This window comes from Salvelinus namaycush, chromosome 18 (assembly GCF_016432855.1).
Source record: "Salvelinus namaycush isolate Seneca chromosome 18, SaNama_1.0, whole genome shotgun sequence".
NCBI lineage: Eukaryota > Metazoa > Chordata > Actinopteri > Salmoniformes > Salmonidae > Salvelinus > Salvelinus namaycush.
Window position 1 is genome coordinate 42,514,101 of NC_052324.1, and position 13,033 is coordinate 42,527,133.

At 45.2% G+C, this 13,033-nt stretch overlaps 1 protein-coding gene across 3 annotated transcripts in view; it reads right to left on the reverse strand.

Moving 5' to 3' along the window:
* Window positions 1-13,033, reverse strand: part of slc20a2 (solute carrier family 20 member 2) — a 91,557-nt gene that overhangs the window by 14,462 nt on the left and 64,062 nt on the right. For all 3 annotated transcript variants that reach the window (XM_039013842.1, XM_039013843.1, XM_039013844.1), the window contains exons 6-9: window positions 12,369-12,488; window positions 6,627-6,851; window positions 4,923-5,574; window positions 1,965-2,150 (exon numbers count right to left, since the gene is read on the reverse strand). In XM_039013842.1, coding sequence (XP_038869770.1) covers window positions 1,965-2,150; window positions 4,923-5,574; window positions 6,627-6,851; window positions 12,369-12,488 — 1,183 coding nt within the window. The remainder of the gene's footprint in view (window positions 1-1,964; window positions 2,151-4,922; window positions 5,575-6,626; window positions 6,852-12,368; window positions 12,489-13,033) is intronic.

A 13,033-nucleotide genomic window follows, 5' to 3' on the forward strand; every position in this document is an offset into this window, starting at 1 on the left:
GGCGGGGCCCATTGATCCTCAGTTATCATATTAAATAGGATGTGGGTACGCAGACCCACGAGCCACTGCGGTCTACCATGATGAGTTTCATTTCCTCTTGTGGCCCCAACCCCCATCGAAGTTGCCCATCCATGATCTAAATTCTAGAGGGTTCTAGAGTAGAGGGGTTCTAGTGAGAATCAGGACAATAGAGAAGGGTTGAAGACTAGGTTCTTAGCAGTGGTTCTACAGCAGTGTTTGAGTGGTTCAGTTCAGAAGACAAAAGGGTTCATGCAGACTCATCAGGCAGGCAGGCAGGTAGGCAGGCAGGCAGGCAGGCAGGCAGGCAGGCAGGTAGGCAGGCAGGTAGGCAGGCAGGTAGGCAGGCAGGTAGGCAGGCAGGCAGGTAGGCAGTGTATGAAGAGGAAGCCTATGAGTTTGTTTGTGCATTCCACTCTATATGCATGAGTCTATCAGTCTGGAACATCAGGTCCACTATTCCAGCATGTGTATGCATTGACATATCTGGGATTTCGTATAGGTTACATACAGGTAACTGCCAAGATAAAGGAAACCCCAGCATAAAGTGTCTTAATAGGGTGTTGGGCCAACACCCACTTAACAACTTCAATGAGCTTTGGCACAGATTCCACAGGTGTCTGGAACTCTATTGGAGGGATGAGACGCCATTCTTCCACGAGAAATTCCATAATTTGGTGATTTCGTTGATGTTGGTAGAAACCACCGTCTCAGTCGCCGCTCCAGAATCTCTCATAAGTGTTCAATTGTTGTTGAGATTTGATGACTGACACACACACCCTTTATACCCCCCCCTATGCTCCTTTGAGATCCCTCTTTCAATTAAATAAGGCATCCTTTTATGACCTACTGAAGACCAACTATCAATCACTTAGATGATGTATTTTCAGGTAGAGATACCTCAAAGCAACAGCTGCTCTCTATATCACCTCACAACCGTGCATTCTTCTGTCTCTTCCGTAGCGTAAAAGAAAACACAGACCAGACAACTAGTTGTGCACTGAGATCTAAGTGCTGAGCAATTAACGGAAATGTTTATTATTTCTTTTTACAAAAAAATTGACAGACGTCGGGTAAAAATATTTGAATTACATTTATTTATTAATATTTTTCTGTTTGTCTAGAGATAAAATCAGATCCCGCCTGAACTGTGCGATGTAGTAGGGAGTTTCCAACAGGCCAATATTCTACATAGTTTAAAAAAATGGTAATTAACTACGATGACCGTAATTAACTACGATGACCATAATCCATTGGACATCTACTTGTCTGGTCTGTGTTTCTTTTTTTGGGGCAAGTTTGGCTTTCTCTGACATGCACTGTCAACTGTGGGACCTTATATAGACAGGTGTGTACCTTTCCAAATCATGTCTAATCTATTGAATTTACCACAGGTGGACTCTAATCAAGTTGTAGAAACATCAAGGATGATCATTGGAAACAGGATGCATCTGAGCTCAATTTCGAGTCTCATAGCAAAGGGTCTGAATACTTATGTAAATAAGGTATTTCTGCTTTTTATTTTTAATATATTTGCAAGAATTTCAATAAAACTGTTTTTGCTTTGTCACTGTGTGATATATATATATATTTTTAATCAATTATAGAATCAGGCTGTAACGTAACAAAATGTGGAAAAAGTCAAGGGGTCTGAATACTTTCTGAATGCACTGTACCTTGTAACCCTCATTTACATTATTTTGGCAGTTACCTGTATGTGTGTCCGTCCTCCCACCTACCCGTCCTCCCTCCCACCTACCCGTCCTCCCACCTACCTACCCGTCCTCCCACCTACCCGTCCTCCCAGTCAGTCACATGCAGCCCTCCCTCCTCCTCTCTCTCACCTGGAAAGGGTGATGGCGGTGAGGTCCTTGCCCATGCTCTGGATCATCGATCCCCCCCACTCCCTCCCTCCCTTCCTCCCCCACTCCTCTCTCCTCTCTCACCTGGAAGGTGTGATGGGGGTGAGGTCCTTGCCCATGGTCTGGATCACCCGGCGCCCCCAGACCCACAGGCCGCAGCAGATTCCTACGCCCCCGTAGAACAGTAGCCAGATGGGGGTGGCAGCGTCCTGCATCACCCCACCTTGGTCATAGATCATCCACAGCGCCACCAACGGGCCGATGGCGTTACTGCAGGGAGGAAGATGTAGTTGTGTAAATAACATGTTGAACGCTAGTTGAATGTCCACCATTGTTCCTGTTCACCAGAAAGGTAACTGAACAAAAATACAAACACAACATGAACAGTGTTGGTACCATGTTTCATGAGCTGAAATAAAAGATCCCAGAAATGTTCCATACGCACAAAAAAGCTTTTTTCTCTAAAATGTTGTGCACAACACAATGCCACAGATGTCTCAAGTTGAGGGAGCCTACAATTGGCATGCTGACTACAGGAATGTCCACCAGAGCGATTGCCAGAGAATTTAATGTTCTGAAACAAAGCTGAAAATGTCCCAGTTCTTCCAATCCCCTGCATACTCAGACATGTCAACCGTTGAGCATGTTTGGAATGCTCTGGATCAACATGTACAACAGTGTGTTCCCAGTTCCTGCCATCATCCAGCAACTTCGCACAGCCATTGAAGTGGAGTGGAACAAGATTCCTCAGGCCACAATCAACAGCCTGATCAACTCTATGTGAAGGAGATGTGTCGTGCTGCATGAGGCAAATGGTGGTCACACCAGATACTGACTGGTTATCTGATCCACACTCCTACCTTTTTGTTTAAGGTCTCTGTCACCAACAGATCTGTTGGTGTATTCTCAGTCATGTGAAATCCATGTATTTGGGCCTAATGAATTTATTTCAATTGACTGATTTCCTTATATGAACTGTAACTCAGTTACACTGCAACTCTAAAATATTTTTTGTTCAGTTTGTATATACACTACCAGTCCAAAGTTTGGACACACCTACTCATTCAAGGATTTTTCTGAATTTTTTCTTCTACATTTTAGCATAATAGTATAAAAGACAACAGAACTAGGAAATAACACATATGGAATCATGTAGTAACCTAATTAGTGGATTCGCTATTTCAGCCACACCCGTTGCTGACAGGTGTATAAAATTGAGCACACACCCATGCAATCTCCATAGACAAACACATAAAAATGGCCTTACCGAAGAGCTCCGACTTTCCAACAAGTCTGTTCGTCAAATTTCTGCCCTGCTATAGCTGCCAGCGGTCAACTGTCAGCGCTGTTTTTGTGAAGTGGAAACATAGGAGCAACAACGGCTCAGGCGCGAAGTGGTAGGCCACACAAGCTCACAGAACGGGACCGCCGAGTGCTGAAGCACGTAGCACGTAAAAATTATCTGTCCTCGGTTGCAACACTCACTACCGGGTTCCAAACTGCCTCTGGAAGCAACGTCATCACAAGAACTGTTAGTCGGGAGCTTCATGAAATGGGTTTCCGTGGCCGAGCAGCCACACACAAGTCTAACATCACCATGCGCAATGCCACGCGTCGGCTGGAGTGGTGTAAAGTTCACTGCCATTGGACTCTGGAGCAGTGGAAACGCGTTCTCTGGAGTGATGAATCACGCTTCACCATTTGGCAGTCTGACGGACGAATCTGGGTTTGGCGGATGGCAGGAGAACGCTACCTGCCCCAATGCATAGTGTCAACTGTAAAGTTTGGTGGAGGAGAAATACTAGTCTGGGGCCGTTTATATATATATATATAGATTTTGGAATGAGAAGTTCGACGAGCAGGTGTACACATACTTTTGGCCATATCGTGTGTATATTTACACCCTGGATACCGATATTGCTCGTCCTAATATTTGTACATTTCTTAATTCCATTCTTTTACTTTTAGATGTGTGTGTATTGTTGTGAATTGTTAGATACTACTGCACTGTTGGAGCTAGGAACACAAGCATTTCGCTACACACACAATAACATCTACTAAATATGTGTATGTGACCAATAACATTTGAGCAATAACTCACTATAACTTACAGTGATGTGGATAACATACGATATGGTAGTTGTGTTATGATGAATGGTAGTTACTGCAGTTGGAGAGGGGGAGAGGGAATTCAGTGTCAGGCTGGTTCCTTCCTGTTTGAGAGGGAAGTCAGTGTCAGGCCGGTTCCTTTCTGTTTGAGAGGGAAGTCAGTGTCAGGCAGGTTCCTTTCTGTTTGAGAGGGAAGTCAGTGTCAGGCAGGTTCCTTCCTGTTTGAGAGGGAAGTCAGTGTCAGGCCGGTTCCTTCCTGTTTGAGAGGGAAGTCAGTGTCAGGCAGGTTCCTTTCTGTTTGAGAGGGAAGTCAGTGTCAGGCAGGTTCCTTTCTGTTTGAGAGGGAAGTCAGTGTCAGGCCGGTTCCTTTCTGTTTGAGAGGGAAGTCAGTGTCAGGCCGGTTCCTGTCTGTTTGAGAGGGAAGTCAGTGTCAGGCCGGTTCCTGTCTGTTTGAGAGGGAAGTCAGTGTCAGGCCGGTTCCTGTCTGTTTGAGAGGGAAGTCAGTGTCAGGCCGGTTCCTGTCTGTTTGAGAGGGAAGTCAGTGTCAGGCAGGTTCCTTCCTGTTTGAGAGGGAAGTCAGTGTCAGGCCGGTTCCTGTCTGTTTGAGAGGGAAGTCAGTGTCAGGCCGGTTCCTGTCTGTTTGAGAGGGAAGTCAGTGTCAGGCCGGTTCCTTTCTGTTTGAGACTAGTTTGATGGATTATAAGGCGAATGTTGGGCTGATAAAAGTTGTACTTGTGTGAAAAACACTAAATCTTAATTATCTTAATATTGAGAGGTCATCTTGTCTGCTGTAGAGTTGCAAATGTCAGTAAACTAAACTCCAACAACAGAAATCCAACAGTGGAGAAACAAATCCTGGAAAAACTGTGAATTTTAAGAAAGTTTTCAACATTTTTAATCCCTAGTCAGCCGGAAGCAGGAAGCAGCACCCACCTGACGTCGTTGCCTCCGTGAGCAAAGGATCCAAAGCATGCGGTGAGGATCTGCAGGAAGTGGAAGAGCAGGTAGACGGTCGGCTTGTCCTTATCCCCTTCATCCTCTTCTGCGGAGTCATCCAGTGGGACGGGAGCCCCCGGCGCCCCTGCCTCCTCGCCCCCGAGGTCAGACGCCAGCTTCATCTCCACGCCGCCCTCTTCCGCCTCAATCTCGGCCTCCGCCACAGCGTTACAGTACGATGAATAACTATCGTAGCGGACCCTCTTCTTGGTGTAGGACACGCTCCCAGACCTCTCCCCCTCCCCCACCAGCTTCTCACTGTCTTCTCGGGCCTCTCGGGACTCGCGGGACTCGGAGCGGAGCAGCGGTTGGACCGGCATGCCACAGATGGCGGCCGTGTAGCAGGTATAACTGTTGTTGCGACGCAGCAGGCGGTAGTTGTTGTCTGGCGTGGGGGCGGAGTGGTCGTCCTCCAGCCGTCCCAGGTGGATCTTGTGGAGCAGGTCTTTGTAGAGACCAGAGTCCTTGTGAACCGTGTGGTACACTTGACCGTCGCTGCGGATGTGTTCCCCTCCGAAGGTAAAGCTGCCGTTGGACAGCGGGGACTTGGACATGGACAGGGTACCGTTGGTCATGGAGTGGGTCCGCCCTGGGGGACAAGAGAGGAAAATAAATGTTTCGTCATACCCCGTGGTATACGGTCTGATATACCACAGCTGTCAGCCAATCAGAATTCTGGGCTGGAACCGCCCAGTTTATAACACAGTAAATATATCAGGCATACTAAACTAATACTATTATACTACATGTATAGTGGTCTGGGGAACAGAGGAAGAAATATGAAACACTAGACATAGTATAGTAGTATAGTAGTATAGTAAATCTAAACGTTAGTATAGTAAATCTAAACGTTAGTATAGTAAATGTAAACGTTAGTATAGTAAACGTTAGTATAGTAAATGTAAACGTTAGTATAGTAAATGTAAACGTTAGTATAGTAAATCTAAACGTTAGTATAGTAAATCTAAACGTTAGTATAGTAAATGTAAACGTTAGTATAGTAAATGTAAACGTTAGTGTAGTAAATGTAAACGTTAGTATAGTAAATCTAAACGTTAATATAGTAAATGTAAACATTAGTATGAGGTCATGGAGTGGGACTGGCCTGGGTAGCAAGAGGAATGAGCTTTACAGAACTGCTCTGGTCAACTTTGCTCTGCTCTAAAATCAGAGGTGGTTTGGCGGTGAAGTACTATTGTCAACATAATATTGTGGTGGACCCGCAAACTATATGGGTTAAAACCCAGTGGCTCAGCCTCTCCAGTCTCTATACTGACGTACATCTGAAACGTGAAGCCTCTCCAGTCTCTATACTGACGTACATCTGAGACGTGAAGCCTCTCCAGTCTCTATACTGACGTACATCTGAGACGTGAAGCCTCTCCAGTCTCTATACTGACGTACGTCTGAGACGTGAAGCCTCTCCCGTCTCTATACTGACGTACGTCTGAAACGTGAAGCCTCTCCCGTCTCTATACTGACGTACGTCTGAAACGTGAAGCCTCTCCCGTCTCTATACTGACGTACATCTGAAACGTGAAGCCTCTCCCGTCTCTATACTGACGTACATCTGAAACCTGAAGACTTGTATTAGCTCCCCGACAGGTAATGCCTAGGCTTTAGCTCAGCGGGCCAACTGACCGTAGACCCGTCCGTTGGGCAGGACAGTGCCTCCATTGGCCAGGCTGTTGAGCTCCCCGGTGACCTCTCCTCCGGTACCACCGGTTAACGGCAGCACAGCGTCATCCGTCCCCTTGGCGCCCGGTAGCTCCTTGAACACGGGAGTGTCCTCCTCCTCCTCTGGGATCTGATCTAAGGACTCGTCTGAGATGCGTGACAGGGCAGCGTGCTCCTTCTTCATACGACCTGACCAGGGGACAACATCATTACACACGTGTTTCCCTCGTTGCCGCCACTCCCAAACACAGAATAAAAAATATATACAATTGTTTAGAAAAGAAAATTGGGGAGGTAAAGCATGTGTACATTTAAATGACTATAAGTACATACAGTTGAAGTCGGAAGTTTACATACACTTAGGTTAGTCATAAAACTCGTTTTTCAACCGCTCCACAAATTTCTTGTTAACAAACTATAGTTTTGGCAAGTCAGTTAGGACATCTACTTTGTGCATGACACAAGTAATTTTTCCAACAATTGTTTACAGACAGATTATTTCACTTATAATTCACTGTATCACAATTCCAGTGGGTCAGAAGTTTACATACATTAAGTTGACTGTGCCTTTAAACAGCTTGGAAAACTCCAGAAAATGGTGTCATGGCTTTAGAAGCTTCTGATAGGCTAATTGACATAATTTTAGTCAATCGGAGGTGTACCTGTGGATGTATTTCAAGGCCTACCTTCAAACTCAGTGCCTCTTTGCTTGACATCATGGGAAAATCAAAAGAAATCAGCCAAGACCTCAGAAAATAAATTGCAGACCTCCACAAGTCTGGTTCATCCTTGGGAGCAATTTCCAAATGCCTGAAGGTACCACTTTCATCTGTACAAACAATAGTACTCAAGTTTAAACACCATGGGACCACGCAGCCATCATACCGCTCAGGAAGGAGACGCATTCTGTCTCCTAGAGATGAATTTACTTTGGTGCGAAAAGTGCAAATCAATCCCAGAACAACAGCAAAGGACCTTGTGAAGATGCTGGAGGAAACAGGTACAAAAGTATCTATATCCACAGTAAAACGAGTCCTATATCGACATAACCTGAAAGGCCGCTCAGCAAGGAAGAAGTCACTGCTCCAAAACAGCCATAAAAAAGCCAGACTACGGTTTGCAACTGCACATGGGGACAAAGATCGTACTTTTTGGAGAAATGTCCACTGGTCTGATGAAACAAAAATAGAACTGTTTGGCCATAATGACCATCATTATGTTTGGAAGAAAAAGGGGGAGGCTTGCAAGCCAAAGAACACCATCCCAACCATGAAGCACGGGGGTGGCAGCATCATGGTGCTTTGCTGCAGGAGGGACTGGTGCACTTCACAAAATAGATGGCATCATGAGGGAGGAAAATTATGAGATGTTGCTTCAATATATCCACAAGACATCAGTCAGGAAGTTAAAGCTTGGTCGCAAATGGGTCTTCCAAATGGGCAATGAACCCAAGCATACTTCCAAAGTTGTGGCAAAATGGCTAAAGGACAACAAAGTCAAGGTATTGGAGTGGCCATCACAAAGCCCTGACCTCAATCCTATAGAAAATTTGCGGGCAGAACTGAAAAAGCGTGTGCGAGCAAGGAGGCCTACAAACCTGACTCAGTTACACCAGCTCTGTCAGGAGGAATGGGCCAAAATTCACCCAACTTATTGTGGGAAGCTTGTGGAAGGCGACACGAAACGTTTGATCCAAGTTAAACAATTTAAAGGCAATACACTCAATTAGTATTTGGTAGCATGTAAACTTCTAACAAAAGCTTGTTTTCCTTTTCAGTAGCATAACGTTTGTGTCCTATAATGAACGGCACCCTGGTTAGAACTAACAGGCCTGCTTCACTGATACCATCTAGCCTACAGAGCTGTGAGACTACGGTCATGGTCACTGATACCATCTAGCCTACAGAGCTGTGAGACTACGGTCATGGTCACTGATACCATCTAGCCTACAGAGCTGTCTGAGACTACGGTCATGGTCCCTGATACCATCTAGCCTACAGAGCTGTCTGAGACTACGGTCATGGTCACTGATACCATCTAGCCTACAGAGCTGTCTGAGACTACGGTCATGGTCACTGATACCATCTAGCCTACAGAGCTGTCTGAGACTACGGTCATGGTCACTGATACCATCTAGCCTACAGAGCTGTCTGAGACTACGGTCATGGTCACTGATACCATCTAGCCTACAGAGCTGTCTGAGACTACGGTCATGGTCACTGATACCATCTAGCCTACAGAGCTGTCTGAGACTACGGTCATGGTCACTGATACCATCTAGCCTACAGAGCTGTCTGAGACTAGTTTACCCAAGGCTTTACAGATTTCAAACTGGAGGCTGACCTTACCCTTCTGACACAGGTCAAATAAATAGCAACCTAACCGGAACAGAAACCTTATATTATGTCTATGAAGAGGATCCTTGGACTTTTGCTTATTAAATCATTTTTCTTTCAAAACGTCCAATAATCAAATACCATCCCTCCAATACAAATCTCCCCAACACAAAGCGCCATCCCTCCGACACAAAGCGCCATCCCTCCGACACAAAGCGCCATCCCTCCGACACAAAGCGCCATCCCTCCGACACAAAGCGCCATCCCTCCGACACAAAGCGCCATCCCTCCGACACAAAGTGCCATCCCTCCTCAGTAACCCTCAATCATAACCATTTTCCATTTCCGTCATTTAGCAGACGTTCTAATCCAGTAGTGATTGCATACATGTTTGTACTGGCCCCCAGTGGGAATCGAACACACTATCCTGGCGTTGCAAGTGCCATGCTTTACCAACTGAATCACACAGGTCCTAACCCTAACCTAAACCTTAAACCAAACCTAAACCCTAAACCAAACCTTAACCTAAACCCTAAACCAAACCTAAACCCTAAACCTAACCTAAACCAAACCCTAAACCAAACCCTAACCCAAACCCTAACCCTAAACCAAACCCTAGCCTAAACCCTAAACCCAAACCATAAACCCAAACCCTAAACCTAAACCAAACCCTAAACCAAACCTTAAACCCTAAACCCAAACCCGTAACCAAACCCTTAACCCTAACCTCTAACCTAAACCCCTAACCTAAACCCCTAACCCTAACCCCTAACCCTAACCTAAACCCTAACCTAAACCCTAACCTAAACCCTAACCTAAACCCTAACCTAAACCCTAACCTAAACCCTAACCTCTGAACCCAAACCCTAGCCTAAACCCTAAACCTAAACCAAACCCTAAACCCAAACCAAACCCATAACCAAACCCTTAACCCTAACCTAAACCCCTAACCAAACCCCTAACCAAACCCTAACCAAACCCTAGCCTAAACCCTAAACCCAAACCAAACCCGTAACCAAACCCTTAACCCTAACCTAAACCCCTAACCTAAACCCCTAACCTCTAACCTAAACCCCTAACCAAACCCCTAACCAAACCCTAACCCTAACCAAACCCTAACCTAAACCCTAACCCTAACCTAAACCCTAACCAAACCCTAACCTAAACCCCTAACCTAAACCCTAACCCAAACCCTAACCCAAACCCTAACCTAAAACCTAACCCCTAACCAAACAAAACATTAACCACCAAACAGAAACCTATTCCAGAATGTTCCTAATTTCCCCTAAACAACCAGAATCTTAAATAGGGCTTACTCTTTCTAGCTAGCTGGGGTTCAGGGTTAGTGGGTTTAAAACGTTTCGTTTTGGCAGGGGGGGGGGGTGATGAAAGTCCACATTGGCTGGCAGAAGCTGTTTGGTTTCAGAAGGGTACACAGTCTGAGGAGGCCAGAGACTGGAGGGGAGGGAGGTTTGTGTGTGTCGCTGGCTCTGTAGCGGGGGACTCTCAAGTCTTTTGTCTGTCCAGGATCAGTCAGTCTGGGAGTCCAGAGGGGCTTTGAGGGCGGCGTGAGAAATAGACACAAAGAGCTCTCAAATACTTCTAGGCAGGGGAGGCTCCTCAGAGGAGGAAGGGGAGGACCAGTGGAGGCTCCTCAGAGGAGGAAGGGGAGGACCAGTGGAGGCTCCTCAGAGGAGGAAGGGGAGGACCAGTGGAGGCTCCTTGGAGGAGGAAGGGGAGGACCAGTGGTGGAAATAGTACTCAATTGTCATACTTGAGAGTAAAAGAAAAGTCACCCAGTAAACTACTACTTGAGTAAAAGTCTAAAAGTATTTGATACCAAAAGTATCAAAAGTAAATGTAATTGCTAAAATATATTTAAGTATCAAAAGTACAAGTATAAATCATTTCAAATTCCTTATATTAAGCAAATGGCACCATTTTCTTGTTTTTTTTCAATTTTATTTACAGATAGCCAGGGGCACACTCCAACACTACAGACAAAGCATGTGTGTTTAGTGAGTCCGCCAAATCAGAGGCAGTAGGGATGACCAGGGATGTTCTCTGTTTAGTGAGTCCTCCAAATCAGAGGCAGTAGGGATGACCAGGGATGTTCTCTGTTTAGTGAGTCCTCCAGATCAGAGGCAGTAGGGATGACCAGGGATGTTCTCTGTTTAGTGAGTCCACCAGATCAGAGGCAGTAGGGATGACCAGGGATGTTCTCTGTTTAGTGAGTCCGTCATATCAGAGGCAGTAGGGTTGACCAGGGATGTTCTCTGTTTAGTGCATGACCCTTTTCCTGTCCTGCTAAGCATTCAAAATGTAACGAGTACTTTTGGTTGTCAGGGAAAATGTATGGAGTATAAAAAATTGCATTAATTTCTTTAGGAATGTAGTGAAGTAAATGTTCAAAAGATCAAAAATATAAATAGCAAAGTAAAGTACAGACACCCCCCAAAAACCAACTTAAGTAGTACTTTCAAGTATTTTTTACTTAAGTACTTTACACCACTGGGGAGGACCATCCTGCTCAGTGAATTTCATAATAATAATTTTTAAAAACATTAAAAAAATAAAAAAAAGTTATTATTTTTCGATAAAACGACACAAAATATATTCACGTTACCAAATAACTGATTAAAACATATTGCTTTGCAATGAAGGTCTACAGTAGCCTCAACTCCACCGTCAAGGGCAGTTTGGTTCCTAAACGTTTTCCACTTGGGCCATCATTGGAGAATATCTACGGGCTAAAACAACATTAGCTCGTTAGCATGGGCTAGTTGATCTGGACCATTCTGACAAGTTATAAATAGTTATCTAAGGTATACAATGAATGACATGACAGCAAAACTGCTGATGCTCTCCTCCAATTTCAAATTTGCACCATGTGCATTCTGTTATTACAACGTCAAAGTGTAGGTTAAAAGCCCGACTGAGCGGTTGATCAGGGGTGTATTCATTCCCCCGATTCTGTTGCAAAACATTTTCCTTAAACGGAAGCAAACGGAATGGAAACGGGGAGGGGACCAACATGAATGTGTCCAATAAAAACAGAACATTTTGCAGCAGTTGGACTAATGATTACACGCCAGAACAGCTAGATGCAGACAAGCGTGTGCAAGGCATTATTGAATGTGTCACTGTCTGTCACCTTGATTACTGTAATTTGTCTCTCGACCTGTGCACCTCGTTATAAACTTTAATTTGTAGGCTAGGTTGTAGCAACCTCATGATGGGTATAGGGAGGAAAAAATTATCTTCCACACACACACACACACACACACACACACACACACACACACACACACACACACACACACACACACACACACGAGACAGTGAGCAAGAGAGAGAGGGTGACACCTACTTGAAATTTTCCGTCTCATCCAGGGGCACACAGCGAACCACACCACGGCAGCACAGACCAGAGCCCCTGCCAACGTGATCAGAGCTATAGCCCACACCGGTAACATCTCCAGACCTAGCACTGAGTGGGAGAGAGAGAGACACACACACACACGTTGAAACAGAGTGGTAAGCCCATCAATGCAAAACACAATTGTAGAGAAGAAAAAAAAAAAATCACAGTTTTCACATGTTAGACACTGGTACAGTGCTAGAAATAAAGACGAGGGTAAAAAGTGGTGAAGCTGTTACATGGAGCACCAGTCTAAAGTGTTAGGACCACCAGTCTAAAGTGTTAGGACCAGGGTTAGGTTAAGTCCCAGTTCTTACATGGACCACCAGTCTAAAGTGTTAGGACCAGGGTTAGGTAAAGTCCCAGTTCTTACATGGACCACCAGTCTAAAGTGTTAGGACCAGGGTTAGGTAAAGTCCCAGTTCTTACATGGAGCACCAGTCTAAAGTGTTAGGACCAGGGTTAGGTTAAGTCCCAGTTCTTACATGGACCACCAGTCTAAAGTGTTAGGACCAGGGTTAAGTCAAGTCCCAGTTCTTACATGGAGCACCAGTCTAAAGTGTTAGGACCAGGGTTAGGTAAAGTCCCAGTTCTTACATGGAGCACCAGTCAAG